Source organism: Alligator sinensis, unplaced genomic scaffold (genome assembly GCF_000455745.1).
Source record: "Alligator sinensis unplaced genomic scaffold, ASM45574v1 scaffold392_1, whole genome shotgun sequence".
NCBI classification, from domain to species: domain Eukaryota; kingdom Metazoa; phylum Chordata; order Crocodylia; family Alligatoridae; genus Alligator; species Alligator sinensis.
The window spans coordinates 3397170-3419005 of NW_005841898.1; the positions used below are offsets into that span (position 1 = coordinate 3397170).

At 42.0% G+C, this 21836-nt stretch overlaps 1 protein-coding gene across 9 annotated transcripts in view; it reads right to left on the bottom strand.

Moving 5' to 3' along the window:
* KDM4C (lysine demethylase 4C) overlaps nt 1-21836 on the bottom strand; it is a 502970-nt gene that overhangs the window by 425584 nt on the left and 55550 nt on the right. For 8 of the 9 annotated variants that reach the window (XM_006018370.3, XM_025197539.1, XM_025197541.1 and 5 more), the window contains exon 5: nt 15542-15656. In XM_006018370.3, coding sequence (XP_006018432.1) covers nt 15542-15656 — 115 coding nt within the window. Of the gene's footprint in view, nt 1-4386; nt 4453-15541; nt 15657-21836 lie in introns of those variants that run through there. The other variant, XM_014517278.2, reaches the window with a different exon arrangement.

Here is a 21836-nt window from a genome sequence, read left to right on the forward strand (position 1 = left end):
TCAGAGAAGAAACTGTCCTCTGTGTTTGTCTAGCACTTAGTACATGAAACCTCATGGACTACCAATATAGCCACAACAAAAATAAAATGCCTGGAAGCAATTACAATCTTTTTGGGGGGTAAGAACTTAAATAAAAAAGCTACTTAAGAGGTATTGTTCTGAACAACAGCATGGGATTTCTGGCATTTTACTACAATTATAGTTAATATGAATTTGCATCTAAAACACTTGGTGTCATTCTTGGGTTTTTTTAATTCACTGACTAAATACAAATTTGAATCTCATATTACAATGCATCTCTCAGTATATAAAAATAAATCTAACTGAGATCAAACCTGTTCCATAAAAGTGAAGAGAAAGAGACCATACTTCGTGAGTACAATAATCAGGCCAGCACTTAAACACATGCTTAATTCCCCCAGGTTTTTAAGGCCATTCTTTAAGGCCCCTTCTACACATTATATCTATTGCACAATTACCTTCTTAATTGCACAATAATTTAAACTGGCTATACATGCAAATTAACTATTGTGCCTTAAAAATGGCCAACCAACTATAAAGTTATTGCTCAAATATGTGTAATATCTTTACAGCTGGTTTCTATCTAGGTTAAATATACATGTGTAGGCAATCTGTGGCTGGGAGACTGCAGCTACTGCAATCTCCCAGCCACTGCTCTCTCTTATCCATAGGGTGCTCCACACACCCCCACGGCTGGGAGACTGCAGCAGCACTACACAGATGTGGGGGCTACAGATCCCACAGCTGACGGAGCTCTCAGTCCCAACTGTGCATGATCCCTGCAGCTGGGAGCCCCCTTAACAAAGGGGGCTAACCCAATGTGGGAGCCTGCTTTTTGTGGATACAAGGGGAGACCAGGATCAGGCCCCCCTATGCCAGCAACAAGGCACAGTTAGATCTAACACACTATCCCACAATCATGCCTCCTGCCATGAAAATCAAACAAACCAGACTCCTCCCATCTAATGAGGACCTCTACTTGGTTCTGGGAAATCTTACTCAAGTTTAGGGAAAGGTGTGGGGGAAGGCTGGCATCCTTAAATGCTGCAAAACTGAGGTTGCAACACTGCCCCGGAAGCAGGTCGATTCTGCACAGACTGAGATGAGTGTCTTGTGGAAGAGGAAGTGAAGGAGAAAAAGGAAGGGAGCATGTTCATGATTTTGCTTTTCATTTCCTTGACCTTGAGATTTTAAATCAAGTATATTACACATGCAACAGGCTGTACTGATATGCCATATAATGATGTCATTCATTCCAACTTGTTATTTTTCAGGAAGAATCTGTGCCTGCAGTGGCTATGTTAATGAGGAATGGCATCTACCCCTGAACTAGCTATAGCTTTTACAAAGATTATGTTCTTTGTGAAAGAAGCCAGATAGCTAACAATTCTTATTTTCAAAATTTTCTTCCAACACTTTAAAAAATCAAGTTATATTCTAATGCATTAATGTAACAAAATATTTGTAATGAAAAAAGTTCTTTTTTACGTATTGCTGCTAAATCTAAAATGAACATAATTGCAAACTAGGAATGGAATTCACTCATGAGGTCATCTAGTCCAGCCCCCTGCTCAACAGGACCATCCCTGACTGAACTATCCCAGGGAAGTAACCTGATCTTGAAAATTTTGGGGACAGGAGATTCCACAACTTCTTTAGATAGCCTGTTCCAATGCTTGACCACCCTAACAGTCAAAAAGTTCCTTCTAATGTCCAACATCAATTTCCTCTGCTGAAGCTTGAAGCCACTGCTCATCTTGTCCCATACAGCCACAAAGAAAGGACCATCTCCAACCTCTCTATAACTACCCTCCCCATATTTGAAACCTATTATCAAATTCCCCCTCAGTCTTCTCTCCTCCAAACTAAAACAGCCCTCTCTCTTTCAGCCTTTCACCATAAGCCATGCTTCCCAGGCCTCTAATCATTTTTGTCACTCTCAGCTTGACCCTTTCCAATCTGCCCATTTTTCTTAAAGTATGAGGTCTAAAACTGTACACAGTACTCCAGGTGAGACGTCAAGAGTGCCAAATAGATAGGAAAAATCACTTCCCTTGATTTGCAAGCAAGACTCCTGTTAACACAGCCGAGTATGCTGTTGGCTTTTTTGGCAATGAGATCACACTGTTGGCTCATACTCAGCTTATGGTCTATTGTAACCTACAGATCCTTAGGCTGCAATACTGCAGAGAACCAAGAAATCACTCTCCAGTCTGTATTCTTGAATGCAGGTAGGAGTGATTTCCCACATCTGTGAATCCAACTATTCTGTCCAAAGTGTAGATTTTAAACAATACCAGACCCAGTACAGAACCCTTGCCATTCTACACATTGAGAAGGATGATCAGACCAGTTTTGTATCTACCTTGCAGAACTTATCTAGTCCGTATTTCCTTGGCTTGTTAATAAAAATATCATGGAAGATTGTGTCAAAAGACTTGCTAAAGTCAAGGTATATCATATCCGTTGTTCTCCCCCCATGCACAGAGCCTGTCACTTTGTCATAGAAAGAAATCCAGTTGGTCAGGCATGACTTCCCGTTGTTGAATCCATGCTGGCTGTTCCTGATCATCATATTATTGTCTAGATCAGTAGTTTTAAAACTTTAATTTGCAGACCCCTAAAAATTTCTGAATGGAGGTTCAAACCCCTTTCAATTGTAAGTGTGGGTATTCAAATACTTTTGATTGATCATAGTCATCTTTCACAGACCCCTTAGACAGTCTGCAGACCCCCAGGGGTCTGTGGACCACAGGTTGAAAGCCACCAGATGTTTCAAAATAGGTTTGTTAAAGACATGCTCTATTGGTTTTTTGTTTGTTTGTTTTTTGGTTGGTTTTTTTTTTTGTTTTGTTTTGTTTTTTTTAAGAGAAAGATGGGCACTATTTGCCTTTTTTCAACCATCCAGACCTCACTCTATAAGTTCTCTAAGAAGACAGCCAATGGAATTGGCTATGGGAATTACCTCAGCAAATTCCTTCAGCACTTTAGGGTGCATCTGGGCCTACCCAAATGAAAGCATCTAGCTTCTTTAAGTAATCCCTAACCTGTTCTTTTACTGCTCAAAGGTGTTTGCCTCATTCCCCATCTTTGCTGCTGACTGTACTCACCATCTGGTACCAGACCCTATTTGTGAAGAGTGAAGTAAAAATATTTCAGTCTTCTCTTTATCATCCCTAACTAATGTCTTCTGCATCCCATAGGAGACCTATGGTTTCTCTGGTTTTCCACTTACTTTTAACATACTCAGAGAATGCCATTTTATTTCCTTGTATGTGCCGTGCCAGTTGCATCTCAAATCATGCCTTGGCTTTCCTCATTTTCCCCCTACAAACCCATGAGATACTCTTATACTCGTCCCTAGTAACATGATCAAGTTTTCACTTTTTGTAGGATTCCTTTTCAAGGTTCAACTCACTAAGGAGAGTACTGTCTAACAGGCTGATATCCTGTTGCACCTCCCATTCTTCAGTTGCATTAAAGTAGCTTACTCCCACTCTCTTAATATGACTTCTTTGAAGTACAGCCAGCTCTACTGAACTCCTTTTCCCCTCTCAGACTTGCCTCTTGGGAATCTTGCCTACCAGTTTCTTGAGTTGATTAAAGAAACCTTTTTTGAAAACCAGTGTCCTTATTCTGCTGCTCTCCTTCCTTCATCCCTTAAGGATTTTGAATGCTATAATTTCATGGTCACCATTACCCAAGTTACTTTCCATCTTCAAATTCTCAACCAATTCTTCGTTGTTTGTGAGCTGCAAGTTGAGTAGAGCATCCCCACTCATGAGTCTCCCCACCACGTGTACTAAAAAGTTATGCCTAACACTCTGCAGGAATCTGCTGGTCTGCTTAAGCACTGCTGTGTTTTCCTCCAAGCAGATGTTATGGTAGTTAAGTCCCCCATGAGAACCAGGTCCTGCAATTTGGAAACTTCTATTGGTTGTGGCCTATAGCAGATGCCCACCATGACATCCACCCTACTGCTCTGCCCTCTGACCTTTACCCACAGGCTTCAAACAGGCCTACCTCCCACTTCATACTGCACCTCAAAACATATGTACATCTCATTTCTATATAGGGTAGCACCTCCTTTTTCTGCTACCTGCACCTCCTGAACAACGTACACCCATCCATGACTACTCCAGTCATGTGAGCTATCCCACCACACCCATTATCCCAATCACATCATAATTCCTCAATTGTACTTGGACCTCTAATTCTTCCCGTTTATTCCCCATGTTTCCCTCATTAGTATATAAACATTTCAGGTATCCGATTGTCCAATAGACTATCTCCCAGTAAACACTGGTAAGGCTTCCAATACTACTGTTTAAGTGTTGCACAAGTCTCCTGGCTCTTTACTTACCTTTGGGCTGTTGTCTCCATCTCCTGGTGAACCTAGTTACTGTTAAGTAGTAACTTTTCCCTGAGATGCTGTTAAAATCAACAGTTTTAAAACCTCAGATTAGTAACTGTACAAAATTTGATTACAGAACCAATTTTAATTATTACTTAAGTTAATTTATGGATTTATTTGAAAAAACCCAGGGAATTAAACCATGGCTCATATATTATGTTCTGTAAATGTGGGCCCATGCCCTATGCCCCTATTCTTTTTGTACAAAAAGACTTTAGTGGAAAGCTGAAACAAAACTTGACAATGAAGCCACTACTGTGCCCCCAAATGATGTTTTCTTACCAATAATTAAGGAAGCATTATGGTAGCATGTTATCTACATTTTTTTATAGTAGATCCAATTATTTTACACTGCGCCAAGTCATCAGCTTTTATGATGCCAATTTATTTTATCTGTAGTTTTCTGGTGCTTCCCCCACCACCAGCAGAAAAGTAAATCTCTAGACAATCATGGGCAACAAAATAAGCATCATGTCTACATTTTACATATGGCATCTATTTTCATTTATTCAATACAACTTCATTTGTGCCATAAAAGTTCTCAGCCTGGAAGGAAAAGTTTACACAGTTTGGGCAAAAACAGCTTAATTGGTTGCCAGATAATGGGTATCTAAAAATACATTGGTTTATTTATGCTTGGTTCATAGTGGCATAACTAGCTCTGAATACTAAATGCATCAGGGCTGCAAAGTGCAAGCATCTAAAACAAACATTTTGGTATCAACATCAGCCCTTCCAGGGCACGAGATCCACCATTATCTGTCCAGCCTGTCCATCCCGGATAAAAAAAAAAAAAACAACCAAAAAAACGAAAAACAAAACAAAACTTAGCAGCCACCCAAGAACCTACCACTGAGCACCTCAACCATAAAATGAAATGCAGTATTCTTTAACCCCAAAGGACAACAATGACAACAACTAATCTGTTGGGTGACTCAGTTACTGTAAATGATAGCCAGAGTGCCTGTGGCTCTATTAATAGCATCTGAATCCATTTTCAGTACAACGTGGAGGTGTAAGGAGAAAGCTCACTGTCAGCTCTAGGAAATGCTTAAAAACTCTCTCAATTTCCAAAAAAGCTGTAGACTTTTCTCAAGGGAACTAAAAAAGTGCAGCTTTACAGATCTAAAGAGAAAGATATATAGTTCAAGAATTTAAATAGAGTGAGGAGTACTTCTACAGCCTTCCATGATATGAATAAAATAGATTAATAAAATAGGTCCGACATGCAATTAACTTCTATTCATTTTCTCTTTAAAAAGGTAATTACAATGGGTGGTACAATACAATTCTTTGCTTTTCATTTTTACTGATCAACTAACAGTCTGCTGTGCTCCTGCTTTGAAAAGTAATTTCTGTTTGTATGCATTACGCTCTATGCTGGTTGTGCACTGAATTTTCCCTTTGGTTATTATATAGAATAATTCCAATAACCTGACAAATAAGTTATTTGTTCCGCTACTGTCATAAAAAAAATGTATGACTAATTTAAATAGCTCAGAAAAAAAAGCATTAGAGGAAGAATAAAATGTTGCCCATGCAAAAGATTTAAAGAAAGGAAAAGGAAAAGATGCACAGAACAACCTGTGCTTGAACACCTATTACATACATGTAGCTGGTTATTTATTTTTAGTATTTCTTCAAAATCTATAAAACACAACTCTAGAAAAGAATTAATGATCTGGGCATCTACTCTGTAAGTTAAACACACAAAGAATAATACAGAAAAACAAATTCCTTCATTAAGCTGTGTCCTCTCCTTAGCTAAAGAAACAGATAGAAAAGATGAGTTTTCCAGCATCCCTGGGATGATACGATATACAGAACACTGACAGGTAGGGTTGGGAATGAGTTCCAAAGCCAAAGCCAGTACTGAGGGTGACTCCTGCCCATATGCATCTATTAATTACAACTGTCAGTATGCAACAGAAAGAAAGGATCTCATGTTAATTATGTCCCAGACCAGTTAGGACTTCTTAGGTTAAAACTTATATTCTGAATTGCAGCCACTGGGAATCACCAAACAACTCTATGTACAGTTCATTACAGGAACTTAATTTTGGCAAAAAACAATGTACCCTGGCTTTGTAGGATAGGTGTTTGTTGTATCCTGGGCTGTCACCACAATTGTTAACAAATGGCAAATCACAGGCTCTTCATTAATTCTGACAGTTCTTCCAACTGCTCTTCAGCTTTATCTCAGACTGGGGCCAACTGGCTCCTAGTCAAGCCTCAAGTTCACCTAGTCTTTCAGTAATTCATTCTACTGCTCTGGCCATAGGAGATTAAAGGTATCAGGTGTCGTAACACTGAATCATTAGTTCCTCACTGACCTACCCAGTGGAGTCAGACATATTAAAAGAGGGATAACAGCACAGTCTGTATGTTACTGGCTCTATGAAAGGAAGCCCTCAAGGCAGATGAGCAATTACCAACAACTATCATTGGCATTCTCACAAAGAGACAGAGATGGAATAATTCCAGAGCAGCCTTAGCCAACGCGAGTAGGAAAAGCAAGTGAGATGACAAAAACCTCACAGCTAACTGTGTTCAAGCCTGGTGGCAAATCCAGAAGAACCAGAAGATACACTGTCCTTCCCTACTGGTAGGAGATTGGAAATAAACTACAGTTTCAAGCCCAGGCCCAAGTCTGTATCCAAACTGTGGTCAAGGAAGGCTGTGGCACCAAGGAACTATTAGATGTCCTGTCACAAGCTATTCACTACCCTTCCCAAGAAACGAGAGGGGACACAGGTTGACATCCCAACTGTCAGCACCAGACTAGGTTTCTTGAGTGAGAGCACACCATAGCCCTCTTCCACTGTAAGGAATTACTAAAATTCAATTAAAAAAAAAACAACCTTAGTATTTTTCTGAGAGCTTCAGTCAAGATGGTCACAATTTGTAACTTGTGGCATAAGGCCAGTCCAACAACATGGACTGAAAAAGCAAGCAAGGACAATACCACTTTTGTCTTCTCAAGTTATGGATGCTTCCATAGCAATAGATAACTCAATCCACTGGGGCATTTTTATTTACAAAGTACCATGAAAATTCCTCAGAATGAAAAAGCCTCAATTCAGTAGCTGAGCAAAGACAGCAATAATTCACCAAGCTGTCAGATATTTAGAATAGAAGCGCTGCATGAGTCTCTGTGGACACCACAGTGGAAACTAAGGAATCTCTTTTCACAACCATCACATTCTGGGTCTGACAACACAACTTCCTCCTACCCGACCCCTGTAACATGGATACTGCTCTCCCTTTGAGTTCCCTTAAGAAAAAAAAGCCTTCTGCAAAATTTGTCATCTTCACTTCTTTTTCTGAGTACACCATATTTCCTTTAATACAAGATAACCTTGAATATTAGAGAACTTCCCCTTCCCCCACCAATAATTAGATCCTATATATGAAAAAAATATATAATTTGTTATTGTTTGGTGATTTTTGCCAGACATTTAAGGCTAGTGAAGAAATAGGAATATTGGAAATGGGACAGAGGCGCAGCTCAGCTGTAGGAGTAAAGAGAAAGTCAGAATGTATTCAATGTTGTATCTGACCATGACAACCATAAATCTTATTCAGATGGGTTGCACTAACGTATCCTTGTGGTAGGTTCCCATTAGTATATTTGCTCAACATCACCCGTGTGTTTTATAGTAATACTTAGTGTTGACTGCATTTAACCAACATCATAGCTGGTTCCCATTACAGAGCACATACTGCTTTTGGCAGTTTATTGGCTAACAATGCATTTAATGAAGTTTCCTTATGAGTGGATATAAGAGGAGGAGCTCCCCCTCCCCCGCCCCAACATGTTAGGGGTGAACCTTGTCTTATATTTAAGTAAATATGGTATTAACTGGTTCCTCTTTCCTTTCTGCAGCAAAGTCAAAATTCTCATTTTCATATTGAAGGCCCTGCACAATCCTTTTCAGCTCATATCTCTTTTTATACAGAGCTGTACCACACCCAATATCTTCTCCCAACAATTTTAGCTTCAGCACCCCTTATAAAATGAAGGACGCTTATGGAATACAAACTTTGGTAGAGTCCCAAGATTTCTTTCCAAAAGAATATAGATTGAACAAAAAGAACAGACCTCATATTACTTCCATTTACAATCCACTCAGATTCTCACAAACTGGAACTAAAAATGGAATTAGAGAAAAGACGCCTAGGAAAGGTGAAATTTTCCCCACCAGGGAAATGGGAATGAGGCCTGCTAATGTCAGGAACACCAAAAGAAACAACCTCCCCCAACCCTTTTACCATCCCCTTTCCCTAAGATTTCATATGAGGGAATGATGTTCGGGGTTCCTGCAATCGGCTGGGATCACAATGCAAGGGGAAGGACTGACTAGCAACAACTCACCAAATCAGTCGAAAACCTTCAAGAATGACCAACACTGTAGGATTTATTGCCAGGCAGAGTTCCCAAAGGAGTTAAAGTCACAGCCTAATTTAATCATCTCTCTTGTGCCTTGGACCTCTTCCTCCCAAAAGAACACTCACTTGATTTTGTATATTTTAAATATTGCTTCATAGTGCAGCTATTCTTACTCAAGCTACCCTGGCTCAAGTGGAATAACCTGAATAGATCAACTAAAACTAAATGCTATAGTAAAGACAAGTGCCTTGAAATAACTGCACTCAATCATAACAGAATGCCCTTTAAATTCAACTTTTGGAATATGTTGGGGTTTTTTGTTGGTTTGTTTTACAATCTCTTACTCCTTTTTCAGTCGCACTTCTGTCAGCCCATACTGATACTATTATATAATTAATGCTATTATACTAATGCTATTAACAAGGTAAGCTTTAGGGTTGACCAGGCACAAACACTTTTACCCAGAATGAGCTGATGCAATAATAATAATCCAAAAACAGCCCAGCCCTCTGAGTACTTGTCTAACATTTTTAAAAGCTTCCCAGTTTATCTAGAAAAATACAGGAAATCGTGACCTTAACATATATCCAATGCTGTTATTTATCCTTTCATGCAATGCTTTCCTAAATTATTTCTCAAGTCAACTAGGTTGTTCTTTTCTTACAAAGCTCTGTAATCAAATGTTGAAAAAAAGGACACAAAGGACAACATAATATATTAAATTTTCTGTGTTAAATTTTTATAAACTCAGAATATTTTAAAATAGTACTTGTTCTGAAAACACACAGAAGTGAATGGAACAGAAATTAAACTGGTGAACAAAGTAGACAGACAGTTAACCATGAAATAACACGCTATATTTCTAAGGATCTCTGGTAATAATACTTTGGGGTGCATTAGCAGTGTAGTTAAGGCATCTTGTTATGGTTCCAAAGTTATAAGTTTGAATCCCACTTTGGACTTATGCCAAATGCTTGGCTACCACGTAGCTCCCAAGCCTGCTCTTCTCCCTACAAGTCAACCTGGCTGTAGGTTCTTTAGTCATTCAGGCTGAGGAGTCAAAAATGGCCAGAATTTGACAGGCCCTAACTGTGCCTGCCCTATGGCCCACTAGGCTTCAGAGGATCTTTGACCTGGTAACATCATAAATCAGAAGATCAAAGTTTACAGATTCATAGATTGTAGAGTCAGAAGGGACCACAATGGATCATCGTGTCTGACCCCCTACCCCTGGCAGGAAAGAGGACCGAGGTCAGATGACCATCTAGCCTCCTCTTGAAGACCTCCAAGCTAGGTGATAGCACCACCTCTCTTGGAAGCCCATTCCAGATCCTGGCCACCCTTACTGTGAAAAATTTCTTCCTAATATCTAACCTAAATCTACTCTCAACTAGTTTACATCCGTTATTCCTAGTCACTCCCTGGGGCGCCTTAGTAAACAGCGCTTCACCTATTCCCCACTGACCTCCCCTAATAAATTTATAGGTGGCCACAAGATCTCCCCTCAGCCGTCTCTTGTGAAGGCTGAAGAGATTCAGCTCTCTCAAATTCCCCCTGTAGGGTCCATCACGAAGGCCACTAATCTTGTGAGTGGCCCTCCTCTGGACCCTCTCAAGATTCCCCACGTCCCTCTTGAAGTGCAGCGCCCAAAACTGGACACAGTACTCCAACTGCAGCCTGACCAGTGCTGCATAGAGGGGGAGCATCACCTCCTTTGTTCTATTAGTCATGCACCTGCTAAAGCACGACAAGGTGCGATTGGCCTTGTTGATAGCCTCGTTACACTACCAGCTCATGTTCATCTTGGAGTCAATTATGACTCCAAGATCCCTCTCTGCCTCCGAGCTGCTGAGAAGGACACTCCCCAACCTAAAGGTGTGCTGGGGGTTCCTCCTTCCCAGGTGGAGTACCTTACATTTATCTTTATTAAACTGCATCCTATTTCTCTCTGCCCATTGATCCAACCAGTCCAGATCAGCCTGAATCTGCTCCCTGCCCTCTGGTGTACTAACTTTACCCCATAACTTGGTATCATCAGTGAACTTGGAGAGGGTGCTCTCCACGCCCTCGTCCAAATCGCTGATGAAGATATTGAAAAATATCGGTCCAAGGACCGAACCCTGCAGGACCCCACTGCCCACCTCCCTCCAGGCCGAGAAGGAACCATCCACCACCACTCTCTGGGTGCGGTCCCTAAGCCAGTTGGCCACCCACCTAACCGTGTAGGCATCCACTCCACAGTCTGCTAGCTTCCCAATGAGGATAGGGTGCAAAACTGTGTCAAAGGCCTTCCTAAAGTCCAGGAAGATGACATCAGCCTCAGCTCCCGCATCCAGGCAGTGCGTGACCTGGTCACAGAAGGCTACAAGGTTTGTCAGGCAGGATCTACCTGCGACAAACCCATACTGGTTTCCCCTCAGCATCGTTTCTCCTGCTGGGCCTGCACAAATGTGTTCCTTGATCATTTTCTCTAGCATTTTCCCAGGAATAGAGGTAAGACTGACTGGTCTAAAGTTACCCAGCTCATCCCTTCTCCCTTTCTTGTCTAGTTTGTATTAATTCTGCAGGTTGCAAGAATATAAAAATTACTTTACAGCTTTATTCCTTTTGCCATTTTTTATTCCAGAATTTACAATTATGATCCTTCCTCTAAACCTCTTACCTTCTATCATTCCTTGACATAAAGAAAAAACAACAAAAGTATTGCTATTCTCTCTTTCTAAGCACCAGGGCCATGTACAGGCACTCTCCCATAGTAGAAACTATGAACATGTAAGTGTTCATTCCATTTCCCAGTGGGAAATATGCTCACTCAGAGTAATATCTTCCAGGTCAACCCGGAAGACTTCCCCTGTGAGAGAAACTCTCTTTCAGGAATGAAAGCTTGTACACTTCACCCTCCTCCAAGTCTGATCCAGGAGGGTGTGGACAGTAGAGCAATGTTCCTTGTGCTTCCCCAGACTGCCAGCTGGGCAGCACACACAGTGATTTAAAAGCTGAGGAGCCAGGATCAGGGTCAGAGAGGCTCCCCTCAGTCCTGCTTCCCTGTATATCTCAGGTTTTAATATCACTCCTGTTGTGCAGCCCATCTGGGCTGTACACATGTGGATTTAAAAGCTGGAAAACTGCCTCTTGACAGCCTGCCCCTTCCCAGACAAAAGAAAAGGACAGGCAGTCTAATAATGGGCTCCGTTAAGGGCAGCAGTGGCCCACGGAGCACCCATCTAGTGCCCCCTGGCTGGAGAGCTTGCCTGTGTAGCTCTCCAGCCAGGGGGCTGGAACACATGTATGCTCGTACTTCTAAGCTATTTTTCTATATGCTAGAAATGAGCAACTGTCCAAGGACCTGGAGAGTGATGGATTTCAGAAATACTGACAAACCAGTTTTTAATAATTAAAAAAAATACCAGAGTATATAATGTTTCAGAGATAACTTTAATATAAAATTAAACATAGTATTTTCAGAATTAGTCCTACTCAAAATCATGTAAAGGACAGTTTTTTAAACAAAAAAAAAAAATGGACCTGGATTACTGCAACTTTTACCTCTACTTCTGAATATTAGACTGCATGCATACAGGATAATGAATTATTACAAACCCAAAGATGCAACATCTAATCTGTGAGTTATTATATATGTCCTTATCTGGCCTTTAAAAAAAAAAAAAAAAAAAAAAAAAAAAGAGGTAAACATTTGCTTTATTGTGTTTTGATAATTGTGTTGCTTTACAGTATGTTGTTTGAATTGTTTTTCCTCATTTTATTAAATATAAATAATATGTTTCCTTTATCACAAATTGTTTGGTCTGAGAAACTGATTATGCCATCTCCTTTGTATCATTCTTTGAGCAAAATGGTAAATACTTGTACTTCATTCATTCTTTTTGGATAAATGATAATCCTGAAATTAACAAAGGCAAAAGCAGTCTCTAGATTCAGGATCTAGTCAAGAAGCTTCTCCTTTAGCACTGCCTTCAAGCATTATAAACTTAAAACCTATTAGTTGCCCAACAGCACCATCTGCTGGACAAAGAATAATTTGGGCAATAAAACTCTGTCTTGAATTAAAACATTCTTATAAATAATACCCCACTTTTCTAGTCACAACCTTCCCCCTCCCCCCCCACAAGTAATAATTTGGTAACAGGGCCATGCTGCTCCCTTTCTACCAAATTCCTTTGGGCCTAGCTATGGACTGCATGCCACGCCATTTCTGATGTGTCCATTCTGGACTGAAGAACTGCTGCTATCACTACTTCCTGGGGAGGGAAGGAGAGTGAGCTGGGACCCAGCCTAGACACCATCTTGGCCACCTGAAAGGAAGGAGGACCCAAGCAGCCTGTAGGTCCTGCAAAGCTGGGAAGTCTCCGTGGGTAGGCATTACCCTGGGATAATGCCAAAGGGTACCCTGTGGCACTGGCCTTCGGGGATGACAGAGGCAGGCACACGAATCTTCTTTTGAATTTAGTATTGTGTTTACTGCGGGGGAGCAGGGGAGGAGTTAGGGTGGATCCAAGTTCGTTTTGTTTTTTGAAGGGGAAGCGGGTGGCGGGGGCAACAGCCACAGGGGATAGGAGAAGATATGTGGACTTGGAAGGGATACTGGGGATGGAGGAATTTCCTTTGAGTGTGAAGTGGGGCAGTTAAAGAAGGAGAGGTGTTGGGGGTGTGAAGAAGTTGCAGTTCTTGGGTTTTGGGGTACTCTATGTGGGGAATCCCGTCTATGGTTTGTTTGTTTATTGTAAAGACTCTGAGCTTTTGTGATATGGCAGGATATACATCTAAATAATAATCATTCTTCTTTCTCTCTTTCGCCCGTTTTTTTTCCATGTCTATTTCTTCCATCCCCACCATCAGTCCCTATTATTCCTCTGTTCAGTGTTGTCATATTTTTTGCTTGTCCCTTGGTCTTCTGGCTTCTTCCCTTGTTTATTTACTGTAGCATACTGCCAACACAGATCCTTGGGACAGCAAACCTCTGCCCATGCCCCCCAACTGAGGATGAGGTAGTGGGTTCCAGAAACGTTCCACCCTTAGTTTCCCATATAAGAGTATTCTTAACAAAATCAAAACTTATTATAAACAGGATGAAGTGGAATTAAAATAAAACAAACTAGTTTCTACTTCTTGAAAATGCAATGTTCTCAGTCCCCTTTCTGTTCAGATTCTTTTGAGCCGTTTGCTGTCGAGACACAAGCTACCCCTTTCCATGTTCTGAAAGCTCAGTGTCCTGTCCCCCAATGCAGTGCCCCCTTACATTTGCTCTCTAAATCATTTTTCTACAGATATTCAAAACTTTCTGTATGTTTAGATTACTACTTTTCCTTGGAGATGGACCACTGGGCATACAAGGATCCTTTAATAATGGTTAATAACTGTCATTCAATAGCTTAACCTAGCTTGGAAACTGACTTCACGTGCCATTTTTGTTAACTGAACCCAATTGTGTTCAGAGCTCTTGTTAAAAATCACTCTAAGAAAATTGTCTTCTGCCAAGAAATATGAATTATAGGCAGGGCCTCAAACTATCTGTCACCGCTAAAGATTACATCTTTCAGTAACTGGAGAGAACACAGGCAACATGGTTAGAAGCGCTGAGTGAAACGATTTAGGATAGGGGTTCCCAAAGTTTTTAAGCTGCGGCCTGGCAAACTGCAGCCCAGCAGTCACAGCCAACCACGGCCGGAATTTCCGGCCAGCAGACAGGTAAGGATACCCCTGCCCCCGGGGCGGGGCCAAAACCTGTACTGCCATGGGTCCTACAGGAGTCGCAGCCTCTCCGCCCGACTCTTGGGGGCCATGGTTTAGCGGTCTATGGCCACTTCCAGTCTGACAGCCGACCATGCTGTGGACCAGCAGCTGACCCGCCATGGCCTGGCTCCAGGCCGCAGCCCAGGGATTGAGTACCCCTAATTTAGGAAAAGTGAAGAGAATACAAGGTAGCCCAGAAAGTCCCCATGGAACTTAAGACCAACCAGTGGGTCCACTTCCCTTGTAGACTAGACCTGTTTGGCAAAAGGACTTATTCCACAAGTGGGAAACCTAGATCTGTTCTTGAAGAGATAATCATCTCTCTCTTGATTTGATGGTTTCATTGTAGAACTACAACCTTAAAAACAAAGTGTTGGGGTTTGGGTTTTTTTGGTGGTGGTTCTTTAAGTGGCATGGATAGTGTTAATAACTACCTCACATTCCTCTGATTGCAAGATCTGTACTAAGAATTACTTGTTACCCTATGTCAACAACCTATGTCAACAACACAGTATTACGAAATTTCCTCTCTTTTCTGTTCTAACTCACAAGCAACAATTTTCAAAGCATTTCTAGGAAGTTACAGACCTTCCAGATGTGAAAATAGTATTGCAACCTTCCTGCCAGTGGAAAAATAGGACAATACATTTATTTCAAGAACAGGTTAGTTAGAACTATGTTACCATCCCTTATAATAAAAGGACATTGGTAGGATGGCACCTAGGGCAATATAATAAACAATGAAGAGGCTGAAAGGAAGAAAACTCTTGAGACCATACAAGGATTCTGCATCTCCTGGATCAGAAGAGAAGAACCTGTATGAGTTGGATCATTCAGACCTACAGCCAACCCCAAGCTTACTAGAAATCTAACAAGGGATCTATAGAGACAATTTCCAAAGCAGAGATGGTTTTCAGTTTCAATTTACAACTGGAAGGTTAACTAACATGTATAAGACTACATACTTCATCGTAAATGCTCCCATTGATATCTGCTCCATAGATGGGTGCAACAAAGGTTAAGTTCTTCCAGTATTTACGTTCCAGATCCTCATAGTCTAGGTATCTTGGAGTGCAGTATCTGCAAAGGGAAGATAAAATTACAGACAAAATTTCAGAGGATCTAAATTAATAATGCAATGAGTGAAAGAACAATTTTTAATCTGCATGTCTTCCAATAACTACCTTCATGATATATAACATGCATAATTGATTTTGAGAGAGTAAGGACTTATAGACAAGTATCTCCATTTCAAATATGCCCTTTCACATATTTAGCAGACCTGAATTCTTATTCTACTAGTAATGATTTAGTTTTCATTTGATAGCTAAGTTGTGATAAGTCTTAGCATTTGTTCTTAACTCAAGAGGTGGTAGGAATTTCTGCTGGTTGTTTTCAAGCTTAGTTATCCGTTTCTCTCGTTAAAAGGAGGACCAAGGAAAGTGTAAGAAGTTCACTGAATGCATAGGGCAACCTAACAATGGATGCTGCAGAGAAGGCTGCAATACTGAATGCTTTTTTTTTTTTTTTTTTTTTTTTAACTTCAGTCTTCACAAATAAGTTCAGGTATTAGGCAACTAGCACAGTGGGAAAGGAATAGGGAAGCAGCCAGGATTGGAGAATAGATGATCACCAGCCTAAGGCAAGGAAAGAACAGGTTAGCAATTAGAAAAGTTGACTGTTTTCAAGTCAGCAGGGCCCAATGAAATGACTCCTAGAGTACTCAAGGAATTGGCTGAGGTAACTGTGAAGTTGTTCTCTTGTAGAATTTGTGGAGTTGAGGTATGGTCTTGGATGCCTGCAAAAGGGCAAATATAGTGTCCATCTTTAAGAAAGATGAAGGAAAATCCAGGGAATTATGACTAATCCACCTGACCTACGACTATACTTGTATGCACCTAGAGAAAAAAAAAGTGATCAGCAACAGCCAACAGATCCATCAAAAGCAAATCATGCTTGGCCAACCTGACTTCGCTTTATGACAAGATAATAGGTTTTGTGAATGGGGAGCAATCAGGGGCTGTGATAAACCTTGACTTTAGCAAGACTTTCAACACTGTCACTCATGATATTTTCATTAGTAAGCTAAGGAAATATAATCTAGAGAAATACTGTAAAAATACATAACTGGATGGATCATCATGTTCAAAGAGTAGTCATCATTGGCTTGATGTCTAGTTGGGAGAAGATAGTAAGTGGGGTTCCCCAGGGGTCTGTCCTGAGTCTGGCACTGTTCAAAAGCTTCATTAATAATTTGGAATAGGTGAGTGCACAATTAACAAATCTGCATATGACACCTAACTGAATGGAGCTGCAGATGCTCTGGAACCTAGGATTAGGATTCAGAATGATCCTAATAAATTGGAAAACCTGTCTGAAATTAAATCAAATGAAATTCAAAATGGACAACTACAAAGGCCTACACTTAGGACAAAACAATAAAAAACACAAATACAAATTTGGGAAATAACTGCCTAGGTTTTAATACTGCAGAAAAAGGACACAGGAGTTGCAGTGGAGCATAAGCTGAACACGAGTCAACAGTATGCTCTTCTTGCAAAACAAACCAATACCATATTGAATTGTATTAATAGGATCTCTGCCTGCATGTAAAGGAAAGTGATTCTTCCACTTTATTCAGCACTGGTGAGGCCTTGCTTGGAATACCACATCTAGTTTTGGGTGTCCAGTCTTGCATCCAATTCAGTAAAGAGCAACCAAAATTTCATAGATTTCATAGACATTAGGGCTGGAAGGGACCTCAGAAGATCATCGAGTCCAGCCCCCTGCCCGAAGGGCAGGAAGTCAGCTGGGGTCATAGGATCCCAGCAAAATAAGCATCCAATTTTCTCTTGAAGGTGTTCAATGTAGGTGCTTGAACCACCTCCGATGGCAGGCTATTCCAGACCTTGTGGGCTCGGACAGTAAAGAAATTCTTCCTTATGTCCAGCCTGAAATGGTCTTGCAGTAGTTTATGACCATTCGAACTCATCATCCCTTGAGGCGCTCTGGTGAACAAACGTTCCCCCAGATACTGGTGGTCACCCCTGATAAACTTATAGGTGGCCATCAGATCACCCCTGAGCCTGCACTTTTCCAGGCTAAAGAGCCCCATAGCTCTCAGCCTGTCGTCGTAAGATCTGTTTTCCTGACCTCTAATCATGCGCGTGGCTCTTATCTGCACTCTCTCAAGCTTCTCCACATCCTTTTTGAATCGTGGGGCCCAAAACTGGATACAATACTCCAGCTGCAGCCTCACCAAGGCCAAGTACAAGGGGAGAATGACGTCCCAGGATTTGCTTGAGAAGCATCTATGAATGCAAGCCACTATTTTGGTCGCTTTACTAGCCACAGCATCGCATTGCAGGCTCATGTTCATCTTGTGGTCAATGATGACCCCCAAGTCTCTTTCTTCCACAGTGCTAGCCAGTGTAGCACTGCCGAGTCTATAAGGATGCTACAGGTTTTTCCTCCCAAGGTGGAGAACCTTGCATTTTTCAGTGTTAAACACCATCTCAAAATGATTAGAGATCTAAGAAAAATGTTTTACTATAAAAGGCTGGAAAAATTGTTATTATTTAGTCTGGTGAAAAGAAGACTGAGGAAGGACTGCATGACAATCCTTTAATAAATAAAGGATTGTTATAGAGAGGACATGACAAGAAATAAAGTTTTAAATTGCAACAAGGAAAAATTAGGCTGCATACTAGGAAGACCTTTCCAACTCTGAAGGCGATTAAAAACTGAAACAGACTACCTACGGATTGCGGAATCTCCCACCTAGGAATTTTTAAGGAGCAGGACAAAACGTATTTCAATCACTGATCTCCCAGGAGAAACCATGAGTGTACAGATGTTCAAGATTTTTTTCCCAGAACAAAAATGGCTGCTCCAAGAAAAAAATAACCTGGGAACAACCAAGGTTAAATAACTCCCAGGACAGCAAAAGTCTCTATAACTGAGCATTCTGAGAGAAACCACAGCACAATCCTCCAGCATCCCAGCATGCGTTGCTCTCGCTACCTGCCCCTCTTCCCCACAGAAAGGGGGGTGGGGGGGGCAGCAAGTCACAGACTAGACTCTATTGATCCAGCCAAGCAAAACGTGCTCCCTTCACAATCATTATATTGTGCTGCAGGGAGACAAGCTACCCCCAACCAGTCAGGGCCAAAAATCAGGGCTGCTCTATGCAGTGCTGTAATCTGTAGACTGCAGACTGAGGGATCCTACAGAGCGTGCTGAAATGTGTGGACAGCAACCCCCTGGCTGCATAGCATCAGCACAAGCTCATGCTCCCTGCTCTTCAGGGGCTCGGGCATCTCCAGCTCAGTTTTTCCTACCAGGAGAACAAACCTCAGACAATTCTCCCAGGTCATTTGAATGTATGTGTGAAGCCAGAGATGGTTCCGTTTGGAGCAAGGGATTAGACTAAATGACCTCCTGTGGTTCCATTCAATCCTATCTTTCTATGATTTTAAGTTTGATTGTTGTCACCAGAGGCCCTCAGGAAAACCACTCCCATCCTGGCTAGCAGTCCCTACTACATCCCTTCACTACTCTATCATCTATTTCAGTCTGTTACCCTTTCTTACTGGGAGGGGTATAAAAGCACAACTATGGAGACAGAGTACGGTCACCAGTTTCCTTTTTCCATTCCTATGCTATAGGAGCAGGGGTTTAGGTTGTAATGCTATAGGAGGACATTCACAAAGGAAAACACATCCTGTCGATCCTAAGTGGGGGTAAGTCCTCCAATTTATATTAGTTCTTGTAACAGGCAACCCTCACCCTGTTACTGGGAGAGGGCGACAAAGCCAGCAGAGCCCTTAAGGGAAGGGTTTCTGTGGCCCAGACAAAGGCAGCTGGCCAGTCAGTCTAATGAACAGTCCCTGTGCTCAGGCCAGTTAGGCCAGACTGGCCAGAAGGGACAGGACTTAGGGGATAAACAGGTTTTCCGTTAGGCTGGAAGGCAGTCTGGCCTTGCAGGTAGCAGGGGAAAGCTCCTAAGCAGGATGGCTGCTAAAAAGGGACTAACTGGCACTGGAGCTGCCCTAGGAATTACAAGTAAAGGGCCTATAGCTTCTGGGGACGTATGACTCAGTGTGGGGATGGTTTTAGTTACAGCCAGTGTGCTTGTATTTTTGTTTAAGCTTATTTACCAGTGGACTTGGAATGACTATAAGGAGTGAATGAGAAGGCCTCAGTGGGGTGTTTAACGGGCATACCACACATATACTGGTGCCCAAATTGCTCATGAGGTTTTGGAGCCCTGCTGAGGGCCAGGGCTCAAGACCAGGTGAGCAGAAAGCTGATAAGGGCAAAGTCTCCGGGGCCAGGTGCCTAGAACTGAGAGAGGTGAAGTCAAGACCAAAGACCCAGAGCTGAGAGGTGCAAAAACCAGGGCTGGGGTCCAGAGCCCAAGATTGGGGCTGCATTTCATAAGCCAAGGCCCAGTGCAGCAGGCCTAGGCTAAAGAACCCAGCTAAAGTAAAGAGGCAGAAGTCAGGAAGGCTAAGACCCCAATAAGGGCATGGAGGCCTAAGTAGGCCCAACTATGAAGTGACATCTGTAACCAGTAACATCTGCAAGGCATGGGCATGGCTGTAGGGACAGATGGGGGCCATGAACAGCCCTTAAGATAACAGCTGCCCTGGGGGCATGAATGGGCCAGCAGAGCCCACTTAACACTTGAGAGACAGGATTGGGATGAGCAGGGTCCGAGACGGACCTGCTGGCCAGAAGATAAACAAACACTTGATCCGGGACCTGATAGTAGCCTTCCTTTTTACACATCAACTAATTATATCAAGGCATGCCAGGAGAGAGAAAAGGAAGGGTAACCCAGGGAGCCAGAGTGGAGCAGGGGTCCTGTGGCCATTGGGGTCATCACAGCCATCCCTGGGAGCTTGCCCTGCTACAATCGCAAAAGGTCCAAAAGGCAGGAGCAGTTGTTCTGTTAGTTAACAGCCCTGCCCAATGCACTTGGTAAGATTGCTTTCCATTTTCCCTTCCCTTAAATAAAGCTTTCTAAGAGAAATGCGACAGTTCTGGTAGTCAGAAGCCCCCCTCTTGTAACAAAGTAATCCTTCTCCTCCTGCAATGAGAGGAGGACATTTAAGAGAAATGGACCTTCTTCCTTTGTTTCTCCCATCTAGATGTGCCCCTAACCTCCTGCAGAATAAGCAAGCTCATTATCAAGAAGACTGCTGAAAAACAGTTTTTAACCCAGAAATCCTCTTTCTGGACACTCTACTGCTACATATGGGCTATTAAGGAAAGGAAAGGAAATCCCACAAGTGTAACAATCCTGGAGAGGAAGGTTTAAAACCAGTAGTACAAGATTCTTCTGTGCTGTACCTGGAAGAAAAAAATTAAAAACATACAGGAACCAGGAGGTCATGAAGCTCACATACTCTCCCTAGAGCAGGACAAAAAGAGAACCTCCTAATGAACTGACTTTCTATTAGAAAATAGGAGCTGGAACACAGCTATCTATGAGTAGCTTGACCAGAGACTAGCTTGCCTTTTAAATGCAGTGCATCAGTCCCTTTAGGCCAGAGGACATCCATGCTCATGGTACACTTACATGGATAGCAAAGGACTGTTCTACTGAGCAGTGCCCAGACAAGGGAACTATGCTCTACATAAACCTCTCAAAATGAGTACATTTTCTTTAAAGGAAGGCTGGGAATTTCTGCTATAAGTCTGTGCAAGAAGAACAAAATTAATATTAATAGTCCCTATTAATATTAATAGTCCTTATTAATATGGTCTAAGCTTCATAAAGTCTTAAAATACTTAAGATAGAAGAGCACTGAGAAGGCAATCCATTGCTAATATTTGACTAAGAAACCTGCTAAATGCTCAGTTTTCTAAAATAAAAAGTACCATGCTGAGTCAGACTAATAATCCAGTCCATCTAAGACAGTATCCCGTTTCCAACAGTGGAAGAAGCAGGTGCTATACAGGGAGAGCACCAAACCAGATCTCTCTAGAGCAGGGGTAGGCAACGGTTTTTTGGCCGGAGTGCCGAAAAAAAACCCACAATATCTACCTTGGAAGGTGCTGAAGTACTAGCATGCTAGAAAAGCAAAATGTGGGCAGGGGTTACATGGCAGGATGCCCTGCTTGTGCCCTTGCCCCCCACCCAAACCCATGCCTCTCAGCCCTGCTGCCCCTTGCCCCTCACCCAAAGCCCCTGCCCCTCAGCCCTGCTGCCCCTTACCCCTCACCCAAAGCCCCTGCCCCTCACCCCTCACC